The 24616-nt window shown below is 40.8% G+C and overlaps 2 protein-coding genes across 2 annotated transcripts; one reads left to right on the top strand and one right to left on the bottom strand.

Annotated features, from left to right (window-relative positions):
* The first annotated feature begins 1783 nt into the window (after window positions 1-1783).
* On the top strand, window positions 1784-9126 carry LOC116843835 (cytochrome P450 307a1-like). Its single transcript, XM_032814648.1, has 3 exons — window positions 1784-2712; window positions 5667-6458; window positions 6702-9126. The coding sequence occupies exons 1-3, from the start codon at window positions 2313-2315 to the stop codon at window positions 7028-7030; spliced, it is 1521 nt and encodes a 506-aa protein (XP_032670539.1). The 5' UTR covers window positions 1784-2312; the 3' UTR covers window positions 7031-9126.
* Window positions 9112-16614, bottom strand: LOC116843834 (facilitated trehalose transporter Tret1-2 homolog). The gene is made up of 5 exons (XM_032814647.1): window positions 15378-16614; window positions 14610-14666; window positions 12660-12795; window positions 11795-12114; window positions 9112-11476 (listed from the first exon to the last, which is right to left on the bottom strand). Exons 1-5 carry the CDS (start codon window positions 15450-15452, stop codon window positions 10523-10525), a joined length of 1542 nt encoding a protein of 513 aa, XP_032670538.1. The 5' UTR covers window positions 15453-16614; the 3' UTR covers window positions 9112-10522.
* Between the last annotated feature and the right edge of the window lie 8002 nt (window positions 16615-24616).

Genomic DNA, 24616 nt, shown 5'->3' with positions numbered 1-24616 from the left:
TCCATAGGACAGGAGATAAGAGGACATTAGGTTCTCAAGACGAAAATTTTAATTCTGATGTGATTCCGTCATATGTCAAACTTATCTTGTTGAAACACGGTCGTACTGTTAGTAATTTAATATAACGACAAAAGAAAGTAAATGGATGTACATGCTCGAGCTCATCGACGATTCTGAAGGGAGATTCAAGGATCGATAAAGTCTGTTTGTTTCCCGTCTAAACTATATTTACGACTGTAAACTAAATTAACATGAAACGAAAGGAAGACATTAGAATTGTACATTTCACTTCCTTCTCGACGAACGGTACGCATTCGCATAGTTGTCGCACCGTTACATAACGCCATTCAACATCCTGCTAAGACGAATTTCAGATTCAAGATCGGCCGATCGATTTTTCCCGATGAGAGCCTACAGTAGAAAAGTCTGACCGTTTCTCCAGACGTAAACAAAGTCTGGCCGCCCGAAACAACTGTTACAAAACAGTAAATCTTTCCATGAACGGCAACCGTTATGCGTGTAGTATTGCATTTATTTTCTCGCTTTGATATCGACGACGATTACAAAATAATCCCTCGAGCGAGATAGATGTCGCGAATTCTCCGTTGCCAACGACAAATAATTGGCAGCAATGTCCCGTGACTTGCAGGACAATCCTGGCGATAAACATATCATTTGTATGACCGAGCCGAATCGCATGATCGGTCAAGAAAAGCGATCCTCTCAGTCCTCTTCCTCTTCCTTCTGTTCCTCTTCTTCCTACAGTGAAAACGAAGAGTCTCGGATCGCCTCATTTTTCTCCCGATGCATTCCGATTCGCACGCATAATCCACCTTCTTGCCGCACGACTCGCTCGCCCGTATACCCATCTCGTCTGAAAGATCGTCACGCCGCAGTCATGCCAAGCAGTCTGTCGGCTCGTGAAAAACGAAGCTTCGTTCTCCGTCCACGTACCACCTCGCCGTCGTCCCGGCAGTTGTGCGAAATTACCGAATCGACCATCCGATTCCAACCCGCAGCGAGAGTACATTCGAGTACGTCGGAATAATAGCGGCGGGTATGCCGAGTCCCGACGCAGCTGCGGAGCAGTCATCGGCTCGAGTCGGCTGTGAGCACCGCCGCCAGCGTACGCACACACCACCTCCTCGCTGCCAGAAAACCCGATGGCACCTTAAGGAGAGAAGTCAAGGGCAAGAAGCGTCCCTTCGTTTGCCCGGTCTGGGTCCTACCGGCGACTTCTCTCCCCCCACCTTCTCCTCATCCACCCGCCCCTACCACCTGCGGGTTGCTCCCTGCTACACCGCCCGCGGCTCCCTTTTTCCCTTCCTCCCACCTTCCCCCTTCTCCCCCACACCGACGACGAGACCGCGATCATCCCTCCGCCGCGTCCGCTTCCCACCGGCCCTTCGTCCTCTGCCCTGCGGGCCGCGAGTCCTGCCGACCCGTGCGCGAGTGAGAGTACGTCTCTCTCCAGGTTTTCTTGAAATTCGTCTCCGTTGAGGCGACAGCAGCAACAGCAGAGGCAGAGGGGTACTCTCTCGCGACCCGTACGAGAGTGTCCACCTCCTCCTCCTCCTCCTCCTCCTCCTCTTTCTCTTCTTCCTGCACCTCCTCCTCTTCCTCCTGTTCCTCCTCCACCACCTCCTCCTCCTCCTCCTCCTTCTTCTCTTCCTCCTCCTGCTGCCCACTTCGTCTCAACACGAATCCATATGTATGGGGTTGAGGCGCACAGCCGACGCAAATGTGCTGACTACATTACGCCGACTATATAAGATAGCCGGCAACCATCCTATCCCCACAGACCGAGCCAGATCGGCGAACCGTTCACAGACGGGCCACAAGGAGCTTGCGTCCCGATCGGTCACGAGACGTCGTTTTATCGATACCCGTTCGCGCCGGAGATATACCCGACATTCGTCGCTTTTTTGAGACGAGATCCGACGTCATTTCATTAACGTTCATAGGAAAGTGAGCGAACAACTGTTTGGAGTTAGGTGACCAGCAGAGAACGGGCTCCTACCGTGGCCGAATCATCATCTCACCAAGAATACAGAATACCGTCTCACGTGTCTCCATCTAAAAGAGTATTCATTCACAGAGGGGATTTAAATCTCCAGCCGCCCCGAAATCGAAGAAACCGCTCTCACAGCGGGACCTGTCCGACGAAATTTTAAAGAGCGCCGCGGGACATCTGCCGGAACGTCATCGGAAAGAGGAGGAAAGTGAAAGAGAGAAAAGAGCGAAGAGAAGAAGAAAAAAGAGAAGAAGAAGGGTCGTTTCTTCAGTGAAGAAAGCTGTGATTGTGCCGAAGGATGATCTCTCTCAGCCTCACCACGTGCTTCCTGCTGGCCTTCACTCTAGTGGCCTTGATCTTGGTCCTGATAGACCAGAGAAGAACGAAGAAGGCGCTGAAGAATAAATTATACGACGGCGAAGAGGCCACTCTGACGGATCCACCCGGACCCAAGCCGTGGCCAATTTTGGGCTCCTTACATATTTTGGGACGCTACGATGTACCGTACAAGGTTTTCGCTGATCTCGTCAAAACTTACAACAGTCAAGTGGTCAAGCTCCAGTTGGGGTCTGTGCCTTGCGTCGTCGTCAACGGGCTGGAGAACATCAAGGAAGTTCTGATTGCCAAGGGCCAATACTTCGACTCGAGGCCGAACTTTGTCAGATATCATCTCCTCTTCTGCGGCAACAAGGAGAATTGTAAGAAGCTTTCTTATATCTTATCTTCTTCTCTTCGTCAATTCTTCTCACGATCGATCGAGAATCTCCATCGAATTATTTTTAGTTAAAATCTCATAATTTGCAAACACTCAATATTGTCTACTTGTCCAATAAATATAACTATATACAAGTTGTCTCAAGTTTTAATGGCCACAAATTGTGACAGTATTTTCTCGATGGGTGGAAATAAAAAGTAGATACAGACTCCGTAGAAGCTTTATACGAAAGTATGAATTTTATAACAAATATATGAAATATTTGGAACGGGAAAGGCAACGGATTTACTTTCATTATTAATGCAATACCGTAGAGCAAAAATAGATCGATGATATTTATCTAATCTGGTTATGCGAGTTGTGTTTACTAGCTACGATTGTGGAAAGTGATCTTATATTGATAACTATCGTTACATTGTATAACTTTATGTCGTGATCTCGTAATACTTTCTGGATTTGATTTCTCAACAATGAAAATTACGTATTGACATGAGTACGGCCAACGTCTCGCAATGAAATATTGATAGAATCGTATAATATCGTATTAAGATCATCGTATTAACAATAAATGCAAAACTGCTATATATTATTTCTGTTTTAAACTTTTTATATTTTTACCACAACTTTTAAATCAAACTCTAAATTCTAAATTTTTTTTTGTTATTTTTACCCATAGGTGTATCACGAATTCTATTATTAAGATTTCTAATTAACGTGAATGTTCCAGTTAATTTATTATCTTTGAATGCTAATAGACAGAGCTCAAGTCGCTCGCGAGAGAAAACTCGCGACATAATAACGAACGATACATAATGTTACAATCTATAATCAAAGTAGTCGACCTAGAACACCTCGTGTGTTTATCAAAACAAAGCCTTCTCCGATCGTCGTGTTGCGCTCTCATGAAACGGTAGTAATTAAAATGAAAACAACTCATTGGTAGTAAACACTTTCAGATCGCCCGTTGAAACCGACACCGATTACGTTCGCGCAACCGCTACGAATTAGGTCTACATTCGCCGCGATAAACCCGTACTCTCTCGGCGCTTTGGGTCACGGTTAGCCGTTCGAGTGCGCCTTGCCGATCATGCACAGCCGCGTGAGCGAAAGAAATTCCGGGTGTGATTATGTTTTATCATATCTCGATCGTGTGGATCCGCGCGTCGGCCGAAACCCCGCGGCTCAGGGGCTTAGCGCCTCGTCTTCAGGGCTTCTGAAAACTCACTTCTCATGCTAACGATCTTGTTGCGTGTCGCGCGGGCAACACGTGAGCGACGTACGCACGGATGCACGCACGCATGCACGCACATGAACGCACGCGTACGAAAAACGCGCGCGCATACACCTTGCGCGCAACGCACGCGATTTACTCGCCGCTCCTTCCTCGTGCGCTTTCGCCTCCTCCGTCCGGCGCGAGCGTCCGAAACTCGTGCTAAGGTCAACACAGAAGCGGTACCAAGTGCAGGCGGAAAGGTCACGGTACCACTTTCACGCGTTCCTGGCTCACCCGGCAGCCGGCAAACAGGATCAAGGCTGATCCACCAGAATTGCTGCCGCCGCGACCGCCGCCGCCGCCGCCGCCGTCGTGTTTCACGATCCAAGACGATCGCTTTAACCCTTTCCATCGCGCACTCGTGACCATTACGGTGAAATATTTTATTTTCGCGCACACACACGTCACGGCGCAGCGGCACTTACGATCGCTTCTAGAACGTTTCTGCACTTGTTACTGCAAAGTAAATACCATTCGTTACACAATCCCATGATTCTTTACGTCATACGACATGATTAATTGAAGGTGATCAATAAAATGAAGGTGATTGTACCATTTGCGCAGTATCTCTTTCTCTCTTTCTTTCTTTGTCTCAAGGATACAAATTTTCTCTAGTAATGTGCCACCAAATTAGTTTTCATTCGTTTTCAACAATAAGATCTTCTACGAAAATCTCACTGTTGAAAATAAATTGTGAAATTAATTATAAAATTCAATACAGCATCGTGAAATTTAATATAGTAATTTAAGTGGTATCATATTTATCTCTGAGAACATTGTTGTATCTCGCGGATAAATGATTAGAGAAGCAGTCTCATCTCAAGAGAGATAATTAACCCTTTCGTTTCGAACCGCTCACGTTGGCCGGGTCGTCACGGCGCCGCGGGAAGGCCGCTCTTCAGGTTCTCGAACGCCCTGTGCAGGCCGCGAGAAACCGGGTCACTTCCTGTTGCCGTCGCCTCTCGCGTGTGGTCGCCGCTTCGATTTCATATCGACCGCTCGGCGATCGCTTTTCTGCCGAATTCGCTGGACAACGATCGATGGCGTATCGTCCGCATTGTATTTCCGCGTGCGTGGCGCGTGTAAAGCTGAGAAAAGAAGGCCGAGAGATGTGCGCGAACATAGAGTGCGAAAACAGAAAGGGTGCGTGCGTCGACGAATTTTTCTCTCTTGCGAACCGACGACGTCTCGAAGCACGTCGCGTGCGGTAGAATGTTAACAAGGTCAAGTTTAACGCTGTCGCCGTGCCGATCGTCCTTTTCTCGATTCGGTAATTTGAGCCGCGATACATTCGCGGAGTCGATATCAAGACGTCCCGACGTCAGCTGCTTTCGTTGTGAATCATTATAAATTGCGTCGCGACGAAGAACAAAATTAGCCAATAATATTAAAGACAATTTAAATAACTTTAAAGACGATGTTTGAACTTAATTAACACAATTAGTTTAAAGTTCAAAGTAATTCAGATTGTCGTCGATAATTACTTTACTAATTTATAGCTATCAGTTGCAATTCCACACATGCTACGAAGATAGGTTCTCCCGAGGATAGGTCTTTTGTGGATAAACTAATTTAAAAAATATACTCATATATTTTCGTTCACACGCACCAGAATAACAGAATAGCGATTTAATCAACATATTTCTTTATCTTCATTTCTACAGCTTTGGCATTCTGCAATTGGTCGGATGTACAGAAGACACGAAGAGAAATGCTACGAGCACACACTTTCCCGCGCGCCTTCACCACGCGGTACAACCAGCTGAACGGCATCATCGGCGGCGAAGTGGATACCTTGGTTAATCACCTGGCCAGCACCTCGGGCAACGCGTTGCACGCCAAGCCGTTGATCCTGCACATGTGCGCGAACGTCTTCGTCAAGTACTTCTGCTCGCGGCGCTTCGGCCTGGAATACGCCCCCTTCCGCGAGATGATCGAGAACTTCGACAAAGTGTTCTACGAGGTGAACCAGGGCTATGCTGCCGACTTCATGCCGTTCCTCATGCCGTTGCACTCGAGAAACATGTCAAGAATGGCCAATTGGAGTCACGAGATTAGGAAATTCGTGGAGACGGACATCATCAGTAGCCGCCTGAACGACTGGAAGTCGGTGATACCTGAGGAGGATTACGTGGACTGCCTGATCAATCACGTGAAGACCGAAGCCGAGCCGAAAATGAACTGGGATGTGGCGATGTTCGCTTTGGAGGACATCATCGGCGGTCATTCAGCAGTTGGTAACTTGCTCGTCAAGATTTTGGGTTACTTGGTCACTCGACCGCAAGTGCAGAAAATGGCACAGGAGGAAATCGATCGGGTCGAAACTTCGGGAAGGTTCGTCGGCCTGGAGAACAGGGGAAACATGCCGTACACGGAAGCCATTATTCTCGAGGCGATCAGGCTGATCGCGAGCCCGATCGTGCCGCACGTCGCCAATCAGGACAGTTCCATAGCTGGTGAGTGGATCTCTCTCGTTTTCTCTCTCTTTCTTTCTCTGCAATGTGCATCGGAATTTCTCGTTTCGCGAGTGACATGTAGTTTTCGTCATGTCAATCGATTCGGTTTTTGGAGTTTTGCAAAGTGAAAAATGCAATCTGCAGATCTTGGCTTTATATCCACGAGTCGATAAAATTTGTTAATTTTAAACAATATTATAAGAGCACCTCGCTGATTTCACATGAACTGATCTTTCATTCCAGGCTACAAAATTGAAAAAGACACGTTTATCTTCTTGAACAATTATGACTTGAACATGTCGGATGAGCTGTGGACCTCCCCCAAAGAGTTCATGCCGCAGAGATTCGTGCAGAACGGCAGACTCCAGAAGCCAGAGCATTTCTTGCCGTTCGGCGGCGGTCGGAGATCTTGCATGGGCTATAAGATGGTTCAATACATCAGCTTCTCAACGATAGCCACCCTACTGAAGAACTTCAACATATTGCCGGTGGAGAAAGAAAAATATAAGGTGCCCATCGGCAATCTCGCGCTACCTGAGAGCACCTTCGACTTTCGCTTCGAGAGTCGGTAGGATAGAGGAATCGTGAATCCGGAGGAAGGTGGATCCGGTCGGATCATCGATGTCGTAGACACGACTTTGTCCCATTGACGAAGGCTCCGCCACACTCGACGTCCGATTCGACCGCTTTGGAGACTTCATCAACAACGAAGGACATCAGCGATCGTAGAGACGAACTGAACTGGGTCTTGGAACCCGAGGATATGCAGCTCGATCACATCGATCGATTAAATCGGCATCCGATGTTAATCGAACGACGAACAATAGTCTTGCGCGTCGCACAGAGCCTCCGTTTCGCCGACGCGACGCGCAGCGGACAACTAGCAGCTAAGAAGAGGCTCTTCGAACCCAAGGAAGCTTTACTGACATTAGAAAGAACTGTATACAGGTGGCAAGTATCCAATCTCCGGCGCCAACAGAGCTTTACTGACATTACTAGATCGTTAAGCTAGCTAATTCGATCGTTCTTCGGCGTGAGCCCTAGGTACGGAAACGTATGCGCGCAGACGAGTCTCATACGTCCCGAGTTGCTTGAAACACGAATCTCGAACTCGAAGCTCCACGTGTCACACACCTTTCGTTAACCGCATCTATTTTAGTCTGAATTTACATATACGTCGTATGATTCAATTTAACGTAACAATTGTTTTAATTGCTTTTATCGTTTGTTTAGTGTTTTGGGGTATCCTTAGTGTAGTGTTGCAGATTTTAATTTTCTTCGAATTTATCGAGGTCATTTCAACGTTTCATACGTGTGATCGATGAAGAATCACAGCAATGAGTGATCGTGTGGCGACCATTCACGGAATGCTCGCTGAATCTGCAGAGATCGGTGATCATTGAGCCTCGACTGCGAGCGCGTGGGTTGTTTTAGAATAATCGTCACGCGCCTCGTCTGGCGGTCACTATCGTCTGGCGACTGCTCGTCTGTAAAACGAGATCTCCCGCGTTGATGCACTAACAATAGCGATACTGCGATGGTAATACCAAGGGTCAAATCCGAGCGATCCGCGTGTACAACTTATAGAATCGATACTTGAGGATTAATCGAGATAGACGAAGACTGACAGTCAGGACGGCAGTGGGACCACGGCTTCTTCGAGTTTAAACGTGTGTCGTCGCAGCTAAAGTTCGTTTCGTCGGAATACGCGTACAAATTAATCGCCAAGCACAGCGCGCCTATCGCACACTTCAAGATCTTCTCGCGGATCCCGCACATGAAACTTCGAAGCGAGACCATATGCGGGAACACTTTTTGACTCGGAGAGATTTAAGATTTTATCGTTATAATTCTATGGTAGAGACGCGAATGATTCGCGTGTAAAGCGTTGATAGTTCTCGTGTTCTCACGAACGACATCGCGTTCTTGTTTCTTCTCCTTTTTTGTTTTTCACACAGAGCGTTTGTTAGTGTTATTAAATTATCGCGCACGTACCTCGTCATTTTCGTCATATATCGTCTCTGAGCGTCTCATAACGCGAGGTGGTGCGATGCAATTCTGGGAGCAAGGGAGGAGAAACGGCTATTAACAAAGGGCAAAGAGAAACCTTACTCGAATGATACTCGAGAGGAGACTCGAGAGAAAGTAACATAGAGGAGACATCGTTTTTGAAATCATTTCTCAACGATTTCGAATGAAAAGTTGATCCTCGAAGATAAATATTTCTCTCGACGTACCACCTCGCACGTAATAATATTTATTTCAATTATCCAGCGTCTCTCTCTATCTCTTTCTCTGTCTCTCTCTTTCTCTGTTTACATCGCGTTAATATAAAAATTATTATTATTATTATATTACAATTACTCTATATTATTTGTAACTCTAATCGCGTTTATTATTATCATTATTATTATCGCTTATATTATTATTACCGTCATTATCGTCAGCACAGTTATGATAATCGCCCATGTTCTATGTCGCCTCGTTTCTCCACCGAATTCCGCCCGCTCATATCTCCTCCTTCTCCCCCCTTCACCAGCCGCGCTTTCACACTCGTAAACTGTACATTGTGTTTGTTATTTAATTATCGTGATTGTTACGTCATTTGTTAATTTATTATTTAAGATTTTAATGTTAAAATAAGAGAATAAAATATGAAATGCGCATATATATGCTTTTATTATTGTCGTTATAAGTCTACCTTCTCGGTACACGTCGTAAATAGATCATAAATTATAGATTATAAATTAATTAATTCTTTATTCGTATCTTACAGTTTATCGCTCGAAAACATTCCTGGTCACTGTCGCTCTCGATTTCGCAATGCAAAAAAATACATCATACAAAAAGAAATGATTGTGTTCGTAACGATAGGCTATTAGAGGATGACCATCCACAACTCCCGGGTATTTATTATCGCAAGTATTAGAGCACTCTCTAACCTTGTATAGATAATATTACGTATCAGTGACAGTCGCTCATATAAACGCGTATCTTTGTTATTATCGATTAGTTCTTAATCGTGATCGCCATTCAGCGATTTTTCTCGAAGAATAGTCAAGTTTGATCCGCGTAAATCCGCGTGAATTCGCGAAAGGCGCGTTGCAAGCACAAACAAGATATTTACTTGTTTAATTAAGCATCCTAACAACCTTTGGTATTCAGATAAGGACTTCCGTTTGAGTGCGATTCTCCGAACGTTCAACGCGGCGTTTCTCACTCCGTGATGACAATATAATTTCATTAATGACATAATTTTATTAATTATATTCGCGTTATCGAATATGTCTCGCGCGTTATCATTCGAAGTAGGTTGGCGTATAAAATTCGATTCATCTAGATTTTAAGCGATACTATCGTAAGATTTTAATCTGCCTTCCTGTATGACGGGAGAGTATTTTCCGCAATATGATGTTATCGAAAAATTGGAGCTTTAAATCAGACATCTATCTGCACTTACGCTATTGACCGGCAAGTGCGTTAAATCACGAAATATCAATATATAATAGTAACAATAATAATAATAATAATACATGTATGCCGCTCGAAATGTCATTTCTGAGATTACGAATCGCTCTCTCACACACACACACACTCTTTCTCTCTTGTGTTTGTCAGACTAGAGAATATCTAATCTTATCATAATTCACATACATATTTTACATATCAAATTAAGTATCAATAAATGGCACCATTTGCGTTATCGCTTCTCACAAATGAAAGTAGGTAGGTAGAGGCGTACACCTTTAGATAGCGGAATTTCCATTTAAGTGACAACCTTGTTCTTACAATTACATCATGTAACTAGTTCTCTTTGCTAACGATATGCAAACATTTCCGCATTTCAACTTCTTTTTCTACGCCTTAAAATAATGTACATGTAAAAAAAAAAAGATTTGACTTTTGAAACCGCACATAGAAGTATCACAGCGGCGTCTTATTCGTGTTATTTCTTCCATTGGTCGTGCAATATTTACGCAGTCGCGCGCGCCGAGCTCTTCTTCCGAATCCTCAACGTTATTATTTTTATTGCTGCTCCTTGTAATTATATGCAATAAATATTTTTAGTTTACTAACAGGCCGACAGAGGTGTCCTTTGGGCCTACCACCGTCTCCGTCGGCTGCAACTCGAAGGTATTCTTCTTCTTCGAGAACATGTCCTCGATTTCGTGCAGGGTCTTTCCCTTTGTCTCAGGCAAGTACATTGTGACGAACACAACGCCGATGAAGGATATCACTGCGAAGAAGAGAAACACACCATCCTTGCCCATCGACTCCAACATATTCGGGTACGTCTTAACGGTAACCGAACTGAAGACGTAGGCGATAGAAGTCGTCAGGCCGGACAATATGTCCTTGACCTTGGCCGGGAACACTTCGCCCACCATGGCGAAGGGGATCACCAGGTACCCCAATGTACTCGTGAATATGTACATGAGCACACACACCGTCGGGATCACTCCACTGTCCGCGATGACGTATCCTTTGTTTTCAAGAAAGAGGTAGAGCGACAATCCGCCCATGAAGATCCCCATACCAATGCCAGAGAAGATCGACGGGATCCGCCGGCCGTATTTCCTGGATACACTGGCCACCAGGAGACTGCCGATGAAACGAGTTATGCCGATCAGGACGGCGCCGAGGTAAGGATCCAGCTGGACCCCTGAGCTCGCGATGATGTCGACGGCGTAATATATGACAACGAAAATCCCGGAGAATTGCTGGAAAAAGAAGTAGCTGAGCATGATGGCAAACGGCATCATGGCGTTCCTCTTCATTAGATGTTTGAACAGGTTCTGCTTCTTCTTCTGCGGTCGTGGTTTCAACTCGTAAAGGACCTCGGGTGGCGGCGCGTCGTCCTTCGGCACGCCGCGGAACTTCTTGAGGATCTCCAACGCCTCATTCGTACGATTCTGGTCCCGCAGCCACAATGGAGACTCAGGTGTCACCAGCAAAGTGAGGGCGATCGACAGCAGTGGGAACAGTGTGCACATTAAAGACACCATTCGCCAGTTGTCCTTTGACAGAAAGATAAAGAGACCGGATGAATTATTCACTGTCGTTTGTACTTTGTGTCGGGCGTGTGCTGGTGAAACGCAAGAATTTTGCGTTCAACGTAATTTATGGCGACCACTTTTAGCAGGCTCGAGCAAGTCGATCGATGTCTCGAGCAAAGCGCGACGGTGACAAAATAGCCGACATAACTTTCAGTCAGGTGAGACACTTCGAGTCACTTGTTGAATGAAATGTTGCAACTCGAATAAATTTAGCTCTGCCGGCGATATCTTTACTACCGCTAACAGAACGTATCTGGACCGTGTCGCGCGAATACTCACCTTGAAAACATACCCGAAGATGTAAACGATGAGGACACCTAAGGCGATCGAGATACTGGTCCATGTGACCATCGTGCTCCGCAACTTCGGACCCGCTATTTCCGCCACGTACACCGTTGCCGGCACCGAGGCCATACCGGTGGCCACTCCGGAGATCACTCTGCCTACCAAGATTTGCTCGTAATTAATTGACAGGTAGATCGTGATCCAACCCGCCATCGAGAGCAGCGCCGTCACGAGCAAGCTGACTCTTCTCCCTCGTCTCATCGTGACGCTTGTGAGTAAGCAGCCGACGGGCGTACCCAGCGCCGCTGCGGTCGCTACGTAGTAGGTGAGAAATAATTTTTACTAATATTAATCTTGAGTCAACCAAAAAGTTTGATTAAGAAGTTTGAGAAATTTAATTTTAGTGTATTCAACATAAAAAAAATAATTTACCAAGCAAACAATCGCCACTGTGTCGCTTATTTCCTTTATCTTGTACACGAGTTTTTATTGGTTTTCAGTCATAGTTCTTTTGTTAATAATGACACAGGATATTCCATAAAAAATTTTATCAAAATATTTGCCTTTGTTATCCATTGCTATCTATCACTTTCAGGTAATTGAGTCAGATTTCAATGTTTGCGCAGTGACTCTCTTAAGGTAACAACATCACCGATAAGCTATTGCAAACTTCTAATACTTGGACATTATCAATACTTGTCTGTATTACGTGCATGTGACGCTATCAATTGAAAATCGCACTTAACTTTTTGATTCACGCAATAATTTAAGATAAATTCTTGCAAGCAATAATCGAGCAATGTGGATTCCGAGCAGAAGAAACGACTAGGATCGGGGGAGTAATTTTTGTGACACTAACCAATCCAGTTCGCTTGATCAACGTCGAGTTGCATGTCACCGGTTGGCGAGGTTAGCGGGCCTAGTGTCACGGCGCTGAAACCGAAACCCATCGCTGGTCCTATTATCGAAACATTGGCGCATAAACCCATCAGCACCTGCAAGATGCGCGATTCAAGAAAATGATCAGCGATAATATCGAGAAAAGTGTCGCATTGAGGAGCGAAAAATTTGTATTAAAAATTCAGCAGATGTTTCAGCGAAAGACTTCGTGCGTCACTTATTTGCTCTTGCGAGGTGTGACACGCGAGGGATAGGATCAATAATTAAAAGTCGTCGGTTTTGCCGTCAAGAGCGACGGCAAACAGTTACGGAGCGGAGCGTCACAGATGTTTCGCCACCGGAGGCTAAGGTTAACGAAAAGTACATCGAGTTTTTGCCTAAACAACTCTGTTATCGCGCAGTTCCCCTGCAGCGGCTATTATGCATGCTAGTAATATTAGAACCGGTTTAACGAACGAACGACTGCGCGGACGGCAGATAGGATGGCCGGCAATTAAATAATGTCTTGAAGACTCGCCCATGAAGTCGCGGCGTTTAGCTGATTGATCGTGCGAGCCACACGCAACAATAATAATTCACGACGCTGCGTATCTAGTTTTTCGGAGATATATCGACGGTGCGCGCACCCCGAATTAATGGCGCGAATGGATAGACTGTATCTTATCGTCACTTTGGATCTTCGGATTTTGTGTTCTTTTTATGCGGAGCGATAACTCCCGCGAGGAATTTATCGTTGAGCGACCCGTCGCGCGAATAATCACAATGACACGTATATTTATCGTATCTTCTGTACTGGCGCGCATTAACTCTAATTACGGTCTTGTCTCAACATTTGTATGTCGGAGAAATTCCACGGCAGAGATAATGTAAACCTGCGTATTTCAAGAATAGCGTTGTTTCGCGTAAAGCGAAGAATGGCAATTAACGCTGACTAGCTGACTAGCGCTATTGAAACGTGGATGCAAATCAACGCCACGATAGATTAGAATCGGAACGGGTGTGGTAATACTTGACTTATTTTTCCTTCTTTTTTGCCAACGAAGGCGAGAATTTTGTATTTTCATAGGGCGTGGCACTCGCGTACCCTCATCTTCTAATCTTCGATCGCTGCAAGGTCAACGCGACGACATTTTTACGGACTTATCCCTCTCGATTAATGATCAATCATAAAAGTGTTATCTGACGCGCATATGTGTTTCTGCAACGATCTACATATTTTATTATTAATAGTTAAGTTTGCTATGAGATTGCGACTACTATAACTCTTGGTTTTATTTTGTAATTAAAGTCATATTTCATCTTGTTTTCGCCCGTTTTTTAACTTCACGTACATAAGATGCATTCGAGATGAGTGCAAAGAGGAAACGGTGAGTGAGAAACGGGCTGTGTCACCGCCGTAATGGCATCCATATCTCAAAGTTCTACATATTGCGATATATCTTGTGAAATTTCATATACAACAGTCGTATGATAATTACTGCATAATTAATATGTAATCTGTATACACGATCTCTTAAGCAGCGCATAACGTTTATATTTTCTATTGTGCACATCTTTTTTCCTGTGCGCAACCGGAGAAAAAACGACAATTAATGTGAAGCAAAAAAATCATGTTAAATAATTAATATCTGTGAAGCGTTTGCTTTCGATGTAAACCGACGGGGCAAAGGTTCCGGTAATGACGTCCCGTGATAAAATGTCCTCGCTATTCCTACACAGGTGATCTCTATCCGCTTTGAATAAGTACCAAATGATGTCGTCATTCATGAGAATGATGAGAAGATCTTTTAAGATCCGAGAATGATGAGAAGATCTTTTAAGATCCGATTGGACTTTTGTTAAGGAATATATTTCACGCCACACGCTGCCGTTTATGTTTGTATAAAAAGGTAAAGAATTTTCAACATACTTGATAAATTACTCCTTTCCGTTCTCGCCTCTTTCTTTCGTTGGCATCGGGTTCTTCCTGCAAAACAAAGAAAATTAAAAGAGATTTTACTTTTTTTATTTTATTTGCTTATACTTTTTACATATACACACTTTTACGTAACATTTATAAAAACTTATTATGTAACTTATTACGTATCATTTATAAAAACTATCAAACATTTAAGATAGGACTTGAATTAAACCATGTCAGATTTGTTGTGTTTTGCTACTTTACTATTTCATAATAATCGAGAGGAATGAATCACATACGGAAGGATGAAAATAATAGATTGTGTAGGATTTTCAATACGATGTCAAATACGAAATTCAATATTTTCTTGGCGTGACAGAACGAGTATACTTAATCGCAAAGCGTATCAGAGTTTCTCGTGATCATGACCTCTATATCTTCCGATAGTGCCCCTCTCAGCACGGCCTCTTGCATATTTACGATATCAAGAAAATAAGTAAACTTCCGAATCCTTATCATTACACTCGGTGAAACTGTCAACGACCTCCCAAAATTAATTTCGAAAATTCATCTCATGAGAGAGAATGATAATTGGAGCATACAATTACCGTACTCAAGCATCCGCACAATAACAGGGGTGTAAAATTTCGCAATTAATCCATGAATACAAACGAGCAACTCGATAAAAAAAATTCCGAGAACCATTCGTTTCATCACTCTCGGGAAATATTGGGAAATCTGGAGAGCATCCTTTTTATCGAAGATACAAGTACATACCTTGACTTCCACACATGTCGATGTATTAATACTGATGTTCGGGTTATTTACCGCGTCCACACTGTTGTTCTTCATGATGACTTCTTTGTGTTCCCGTGCTTACGAATCCGACTATTAATCACGTCGATCGAATAATACGTGTGATATTAATTCGCAATAAACGTCGCACTTTTATCATGTAATTTACTTGAGCGTAAAACAGACAGTTTCGAAGAGGTATCGATAATTTTAATCTCTCGCGAGTATCGCTCTGTTTCTGTCTTATTTCAATTCGAACTTCCACTCGCTAATATCGTTAATAATTATTAATATTCTCTGTCATATCTAGCCTTCGATTCTTTGTATTATCGCTTACAAACGGTTTATATAATCGACGATGAATTCGCTGTCGCGTCACGGATACCTTAAGTCACATTCATTAACCGCGCGCTACTCCGGCTGTTTAAATGACACAAAAGCGTCTAGTTGCACAGAGTGTAATTAACTGACTACTTCGTGCTACTACTAACGCAGCCTTTCATAAGACTTGCCTCTCTTTCTGCTATTTTTCGTTTTCTTTTTTAAGACACAATATCGCCACGCATATCACAATAAATAAATGCCGTCATTTGCTCGATTCTCTGAACCGACTGTTCGAACAATTCTCTCGATGATTCCACACTCACGCGAGGTCTCGTATTTTTTTCAAATATCAGCTGTGAACGTTTGTAATCTCTGCGTCTGAGCGATTTCTCCTCTCCTCCTTCTCTCTCTCTCCCTCTCTGCGATTCGAACGAAGCACAAACATCCAGATGTACGGTAGGATCGGAAAATTCCGAGCGTTGCAACTGTCGTTTCCTGATTGTTTCTTTTTCTTTCTCGTCAAACACCTCCAAGTCTCGGAAGTGCCTGTTTAAATACCGGCTGTGCGATTCGAGGGATCTCGCGGTGGATACAAGGCGTCTCGTGAGTATGATCGAGCCTCCGCCACACGATCAAATATCCTCATCGAACGAGCGCGCGAGAATATTTTTCGCGCGGGACGCTCGCAAGCTTCTCAGTTCGCGGCGCGGGATGTGCTTGGACGATGTGGTCACGATTGCGAGCTATCCGGGGACCAGTTATTGACTGACTGTGGCCGACGCAAGGATTTTATCTACTGCACCCGGTTATGTTCTCCACTCCGGGGACCATTCGCGTCGCGCGATGATCCGTCGTATCGACGCAAGGTGATGTTCGCGAATATCGAATACACATTCACCGTTTCTATCCTATATCGAGACTGATAAAGTAGGTGATTACGTAAAAAGGCAATCGAGAGACGGCCACCTGGCGGATTGCGATTCGGCATAATATATTTAATCGGATAAAAAGTTATTATGACGCCAATGGCTACACGAGGAAAAGAATACAATTTATTATTGTGTTTCGGAAGCTGCTTTCTCTAGAGAAAGGCAAGGGGACATGGAGGACGTATAATTCAGTTACAACAAGTAGAATAAGAGATGTATTATCATAATGATAAAGACGATATGAAATTACTGTAAAAATATAAGCAACAGTGTAATGAGTTTACAATTCGGAAAATAAGAGATATACTCCACGAGGTGCAAAGTCCTCTCTTGTCGTTTCAGGATAATTAGTCGTGTTAATTATAGTGACGCTTCTTGTACATGATTTATCACTATCAAATAAAATTCGTATTACATTATGGGATCATATTGCATCACATACGTGGGTTAGTTAATCCGAAACAACTGCTTGTCTCGCGCCTCATTAGCCCGGTTAGAATGGACGGTTAATTAGGGATCATTGGAATACTATGGCGCGAGAGTGTATATTGATTCAATCAATAAAGATATTTTTCATGATTAATAATTTGACATATTAAGTTTCTGTCGACCCTCGAGTTTTTCAACGTCAATTAATCGCTGCGCTGTACAAATTGTAATTAGCACTCGCAAGTTTTATAAAAACGTTTTATGAAACGGTTGAATGATTAAAATAAAGTCATGAAAGAAAAAATTTCGCTCTAAAATCAACTGAGTCCTATATATAAATAATATACTGTAATTAATATCTTCTGATTTGAACGATTTAAACAAGATTTATGCGATATGTATTTAATGTTAATTAAAAGAATTAATGAAATTATATATACAAGAGCAAAAGTAAATTTTCTATATATTTGGGAAAACTTATTTTTATTCTGAGACACACATATATACAATAATACGAGCTGATTAGACGGTGGTACACTTTTTTAAAACGCAAAAATGACAACAATCATTAGTGAATTTTATCAAAGCTAAAGTGGATATGGCGTATCTTTCAGTATCTCTTATAATAGATGATATTGCACGAAATCATAAGCAAATAATGTCAACGATAACAATACAGAGCCTAATGTAATTACGAACATAATAATGCGTGCACGAATTTCGCGGTTTACGCGAATGGTATTAATTGTCCAATATTTTTATTAGCATGTTAAATAGAGCATATTTAATAAAGCTGTTGAAAGCTGTTTCCTTTTGTGCATTTTCGAGCTTATTTGGAGTATTGCACGCAGCCTTGAGACTGAATTATCGTCGTGCGTGCCGTCATTTCATTAATTTTTATTGACGCCTCAATACAGCAGGCGCTTAGCCACGTATTTAAACGTACCATGCTAAAAGGAATGATTGAAAGCATTTGGAAGACACATAATATTGTTGAACAGAGAGAGTAAACTTTGAAAAAACAATTTATTATACTTAGATAGCACAGAGAATTCCAAAAGAATTCGTATGTCATTAATTCTGAGTTCATTTTCAGATGCAAAAAGAATATTTCAAAGTTTAATTCAGTGAAAAGAATTCTTTTTGCATCTAAAAATGAACTCAGAATTGGTGATATATGACTAAGTTCTTTTTGAATTCTCTGTGCTATCTAGAATATTGTACTATATTACACGAAAAAAAAAACATTTGGTTGAATTAACCAAGTTTGTGCTGACAACTTGTTCACTTGAACAAAACTCTGGTAATCTTAACCTCTGAAATTTCTGGTACGTTCATATTTCATCAGCGATTTGATGAATTCAATCAAATTGTTTTCTTTCTATTTATATTATATTATAATTATCATATATTACATTACAATAATCTCTCTCATATTATATCACGTATTTATATTGTAACCATTATATTTGAGAAAAAATATTTTTCTTATCTCTATATATATATTCTGCTTCCATTTAAATTACAAGATATTTAATTACTTCATTTCTCCTAAAATGTGCTGAGTTTCCACGTTTTAAGGTAACCCACAATAAAAACAATCGCCTTAACTTTCTCATGATCATAAAAGTTAGAGAATTATTTTAATACTGTCAATTATAATAACGATTGTGTAACTAGGACACACCGCGATAAGCAGATGATCGAGTCAGTACTTAATCCGGCGCTGACGGATATCGGCATCGGATGTCGCGTAATGTCATATGCGTGCGAATTGGAAGCGGTTAGAGGCGACTTAGCCGACGCGTGGTTCATACGCGTGCGTATGATACCGTGTTATCGCCTGCAAACGGTCGCTTGCGTAAGGAGATTAAATCGTCATAACTATATCGCGAGCGCAAGCACGAGTGCTACAAGTCACTCGCAATGCGAGAGCCTTACGAGTAACATAATTTATCTCACACGACAACAGTAGCACGCGTCACTTTGGTGCAGAGATCCTGAGGAGCGATGCAACATCCAACCTCACGGCACATTTTGCGCAAGACGACGCAACATTCAACCTGCAATGAGAGCTGATTCGGCAAAAAACAGCGATAATCGTTTCCACGCTGTCGACGTTATCGCGAATATCACGTGCATATTGACCGACAGACTTTATTATCGGGCAACAATTGCAATTAATTACCTGCAACAAATAAGAGATATATCAGTCGTGATTGTTAGATCACAAGTTGAAATACCTATCGCATATGTTTCGATAAATATTCAAGATTTGATTGCACGATATTGCGTTTTTATCGTCGCCTTGCGTAGACAGCACATCGGGGGAACTTGGTTGATTATTGTTGTTTAACTTGGATCCCGATACTGTTGCTTTAACTTCAGTGATAAGAAAATCCAGATATGCAGGATAAAATGTTTCGACGAGAGAAATAGCTTGCTCACGGGTATCTGAATTTACACCTCATCATAAAGTTAAAGCAGCGATATTGCCGAAGTTAAACGGCAATGACCGACGAATTTCCTCATGAGCGGTAGACCGACGCGTGCAGTAACGATAAATTTGTATCGTGAAATTAGACCTCTTACGAATGCACTCGGTAGGAAGGTGCATCGTGTTACAAACAAGGAAGCAGAAACGAGGAGGAAGCACTGACCTATCCTGGGCGAGGCCGCAACGATCTCCGAAACCATTTAGCGAGTACGCGTCGACATGTGTCGACATCCGCACGACGAAAACGAGACCACAATTCGCTCGTTGACACTAACGAGTAACTGGAAAACGATATTGCTCCGTGCAAAAATTTGCAATATCTTCCTGGAAGATCTATTAACGACATATCGTTCTTTTATAGTTCACAAGAACCATTAGAAACACACCTTATTCTATCGATAAATGCGACAACTCTGTCATGCCGATAGCAAATATTTGTCATCGAGAGAAAAAAATTATTTATGCGTTATGATAGATAATTAAAGTTAAGTTAAATAGATTAGTATTAGAAGTTAGTATAAGTTAAATAAATCAGTATGACTTCAATATTCAATCTTCAATATCATCAGTTATTTTGACTGTGTATTTGGAAAATGTCCTTTTTAAATAACTAGAATGGCACACAGACGCACGTCATTTTCGCTACTAATTCCATAAAATAATGTTTGAAACATTTCTTAATATATCAGAATTATTTAGAGAAAACAATTTTGGAGACGTTTGACTCGCTGTTGAGTAATACTACTTGATAAAGTGAAAATGCGTCCGACTTATCGATTAATCGTAGCACAACCTCAGTCCTCGTTCAGGAAAGTGGCGGCTCGTAGCGGAGACTTCGAAACTAATTTGTGACGCAGGAATAACGGGTCTAATAATCTCATAGGCCGGTATTCATAATCGGATCTTATATTTAAAACCGTCTTAAATTCATCTTCAGATGATGTACGGATCATTTCATTAGCTATGGGACATCTGAAAAATAAAACTTAAGGGGATCTTAAATATTAAATCCGACTATAAGTACAATAATACTACAACCGTTCACTAAGTGTTCAGTGAGTTCTTACATTTAACTGGTGTATATTTTTAGATCTAGAAGAATACGCCAATCGGATGCAAAACCTCAGTGAGAGGTGTGGTACTGGATGCAACTCTATTAATACTGGCCATAGACCTCTTATTTGCTTGTCTAGCGCTGCGGTCGATGTTGAGTTCTTCTTTTGAGTTGGCGTCATATTTGCTTGGCAATTATTTATTGAGAACACATAGAGCTAATTAACGTTAATTCAAATTTCATTGTTATTTTGTATTATGAATGTATAGATGTGTCTTATCATTGAAATTTTGGTAAAATATACGTGGTGTATCCTTTATAATCATTTCATCGAACTTTCAATATTCATTTCTCTAGAATGCGTAACGGAGTGTTTAAATAAATTGTACGATTGTTTACTTTGAGTAAAGTAAACAATTAGATAGTATACTTAGATTGAGTCTAGATAAGACTTTATCACCGATACTTTGATTGCTTATACCTAGTGATTTGTTAATTCTGCATCAATTTTATAATTTTTGCAGGGAAAAAAGAACATAGTTGTATTAACATGATATATTTGGTTGAACAAATGTTGGTAACCAGAATTTCTGGATATTATGACGAAATATTCTCTCTGGTATTCAACTGGAATATTTGAGTATTATATTAGTCATAGTTCCGGATGTTCCCGGATGTATCCGGCTGTGTCCTGATTGCAGTGGTTAGTTAAATCAGATGTCTGGTTATATTAACAAAATATTATTATTGCATTGCAACTAAAAATTTTAGTTACTTTCACTAAAAACACGTAGCCAAATTTTTTTTGGTTACCTAAATCAGAATGTATTTAATCAAATTAGACTGGTTATCTCTTAACCAGAAATCGTGTAACCAATTCTATTTAGTTACTTTAAACAAAATTTTGAATCGTTCATTTTCCACCAAACAGTCTAATTAATGTATCCATATTTCCGGTCAATTCAACCAATTTTTAAGTGTGGTTTTGATTTAATTAATGGTTTCAGTTAACAGTGTTACCTGTCTTCACTTGCGTCTTTTCAATGTATTAAATTTATTTGCGTTTAATAAGGTATATAATTAATAGTATATTAAAAAATAAATTATATATCATTTAGCAGGCATAAAATTATAGAAGATTTTTTCATGACGGTAATAAATTTTGATCTAATAATTCTACGTTTATAAATCTCGTAGTATTTTGTTGTCACAATGTTAGTTGACAGCAGATAATAAGTAGAGTAAGAATTACAAATACGAGAACAGCTTAGCCTGATTTGCCTCATATCTAGGTATTAAATAATATATATACCTAAGACGTGTACGAAGAAGTATATCAGTCATTGTGCTACTTCCAAAGACGTTGTACCTTTAACATTCGTTGGAAAAGAAAATCAGTATGAGTTGTGGTCGATAAATGGAAGACTTACCTCGTTCTTTAACACATATAATTAGATATAATCCGATAAAAGCATCACGTTCCTTTGAGTATACATCTTTATTATGATAGTTGTCATGTAAATTCCCGCAATTAATTATATCGGTTCTCGTCGTATGTAACTTTGCAACGCGAAGTTTGCATACCGTGTCATCTATATATTTCATAATTTTGTATCCAATAAATTATCCATTCATGTCTCGAATTCCCGTAGAGTCATTGAGATTACTGTGGAAATAAATTGTGATTTTCGAGAAATCTTCGCGAAATATAAACTCAGAATAAAACGGATTGTAAAACGTCAACCGCGAAAATGCATCTACAGTTGAATATAAAGAGGAGTGAATTTTTCTTGGTATGATTATCCTTTATTACTCACACACATACACACACATACGCGCGCGCGCGTGTGTGTGTGTATAATGCATACAATTGATTTACGTAGGTTGTGTGAAGCAAGTTTGTAAAACAGTAGTTTTGTAAAACTGTCTTTACACAACCTACGTAAATCAATTATACAACAATATATACAAACTGAAGGTTAAGAAAATTTATATACTTTACTGTATAATTTCAGTCGTGATTATTTAAATTTTGTAACACTATGAAATTTGAGGAGTTAATGATATATCTAATATGTAATTTTTGCATGCTCTTTTTTTTATTATAGTTATTACACATAATTATCGTGATATTAATCATGAGCGGATTAGGTTGTAGTATCGGTTATTCTGCCGTAGTGCTCCCAGTGTTAGCAAGTAACACTACGTCGATAACTTTAGCCGAAACGGAAATACCGCTTTTCGGTAAGTTATTCTGACTTACTTTCGCACCAGAGATATTATCTTATCGCTAAGTGACATATAATTATTAACATTAACATTAATTATCCATTTCATTTATTCGATAAAAAGGCAAATACTATGTATACAAAGAACAATTTTTTGTGTGCTGAATTAAATAAATGGTGGATTATCATCAGGTTATATAAAGAGATAAAAATTTAAGAATTTCATATTTATGACATATTAAACAGATAATGAAAATAATACAGGATGAATGTATAAAATTTGCAAATATATTTTGTAAATACAATTCTAATCTAACAACAGAAAAATTCTTATGTGAACATGAATTCTAAAGTTAGTACTTTTTCGAGATAGAGCCATTTTTGTTTAAAATGTTATTTCACAACAAATATTTGAAATATCATTGACAGTCATACATGTGTCGATGTCGATACGTATCAGTAATCTTATACGTTTGAACCTTGTCATATGATTTATTATGATTTTGCCGGAATTTTTAATATTCATTGCTGCAACTCTTGAATACTTAATATTGGTATGGAGTTTATCATATATTTTTAGAGTAGTATGACGAATATATAAAAATAAATACAGAAACAACACTTTACCCATATAGTACAAATGTCTAGAAGACTTCTTAAAGAGTTCCAAAAGAGTTTCCAAATCCTTCAGAACACAATTGGAATTTTTTAAAAAGTCTTAGAGATTTGTGCTATATGGATACTTCCTCAGAGATCTGATAAATTGATGTTATCAGATAAGTCTAGGTACATTATATAGGTGAAGGTCAAGTAAAATTGTTGGCAAGATTTCTTCACATTTATTTTATTTGCTGTGCCAACTTGGGTGCTTCGTACATAATTCGCGCTATGCCGAGAAATGATTGTAATCTCTAAAACTAACAGTCTTGGGACTTATGCTTATTTGAACTTTTTTATTAGTTACGAGGTGTGAAATACACCTGAAAATGTTGTAACAGAAAGTGAACTCACTATAATCTATATAGTGAATAGATATCTCCTTATTTTTGTAGCTTCTATACCATTCGCTGATCACTTAGTTGGCACCCTCTTGGGTATCCTGTTTGATGGACTTCAGAGACGTTATGGCATAATAATGATCTCCACGTTAACTATCTTAGGATAGGTCGTGATTATTAGCAGTAACTCCGTAACGCAGCTCTTAATCGGCAGAATGATCACGGGTGAGAAGTTTCGATAACGAATCAAGATTAGAATCGATTTTCGCTCGTGATCAGATTCTCACAGTTATCAGAGTCTCATTGAGATGCCTTGTAAAATTTGTTATAACTATAAGCTATAAGCAGAATGAAAGCACGACGAAACGGAGAATGTTAAAATGCGGCGTCGTGCGTCTTCAGTAATTTATATCGACATAAATTCCATCGACGAATTATTAATTAAGAGGAGCGAGTCGCATTAATTAGAGGAGATTTATTTATTTATTTATCTATCCCAACTGTTTATCCCGCAAATGAAACCCTAAGAATTTACCTGATGTGGTATATTTTCCACGAATTAACGTTTTTAATTGCACAAACGGTTTATGATGTATATAACAATGCAGCTGAATGATGCGGTATTTTCCATGTATTATCGTGTGTGCTATACTTGCTAATTAATTATACATAAATTGACATGGAGGCAATGCGAGCGTACGTTATCGATAACAGGCACGGGCTCGTCATCGATGTGTAGACAGAGGAGGAAAGTAATACAGA

The sequence above is a fragment of the Odontomachus brunneus genome, unplaced genomic scaffold (genome assembly GCF_010583005.1).
Source record: "Odontomachus brunneus isolate Ranch 3 - 2012 unplaced genomic scaffold, Obru_v1 Obru_scaffold_036, whole genome shotgun sequence".
Classification (NCBI taxonomy): Eukaryota; Metazoa; Arthropoda; class Insecta; order Hymenoptera; family Formicidae; genus Odontomachus; species Odontomachus brunneus.
This window is presented reverse-complemented; position numbering and strand designations above follow the sequence as displayed.

Bases quoted from the DNA above. Each gene is read 5' to 3' on its own strand.
- LOC116843834 (XM_032814647.1), bottom strand. From the start codon at position 15,452: ATGAAGAACAACAGTGTGGACGCGGTAAATAACCCGAACATCAGTATT. The intron at 12,115-12,659 runs GTTAGTGTCACA...CCTACTACGTAG, and splicing joins TGATCAAGCGAACTGGATTG to CGACCGCAGCGGCGCTGGGT. The intron at 11,477-11,794 runs GTGAGTATTCGC...TTTCTGTCAAAG, and splicing joins TCTTCGGGTATGTTTTCAAG to GACAACTGGCGAATGGTGTC.
- LOC116843835 (XM_032814648.1), top strand. From the start codon at position 2,313: ATGATCTCTCTCAGCCTCACCACGTGCTTCCTGCTGGCCTTCACTCTA. The intron at 2,713-5,666 runs GTAAGAAGCTTT...TCATTTCTACAG, and splicing joins CTGCGGCAACAAGGAGAATT to CTTTGGCATTCTGCAATTGG. The intron at 6,459-6,701 runs GTGAGTGGATCT...CTTTCATTCCAG, and splicing joins TCAGGACAGTTCCATAGCTG to GCTACAAAATTGAAAAAGAC.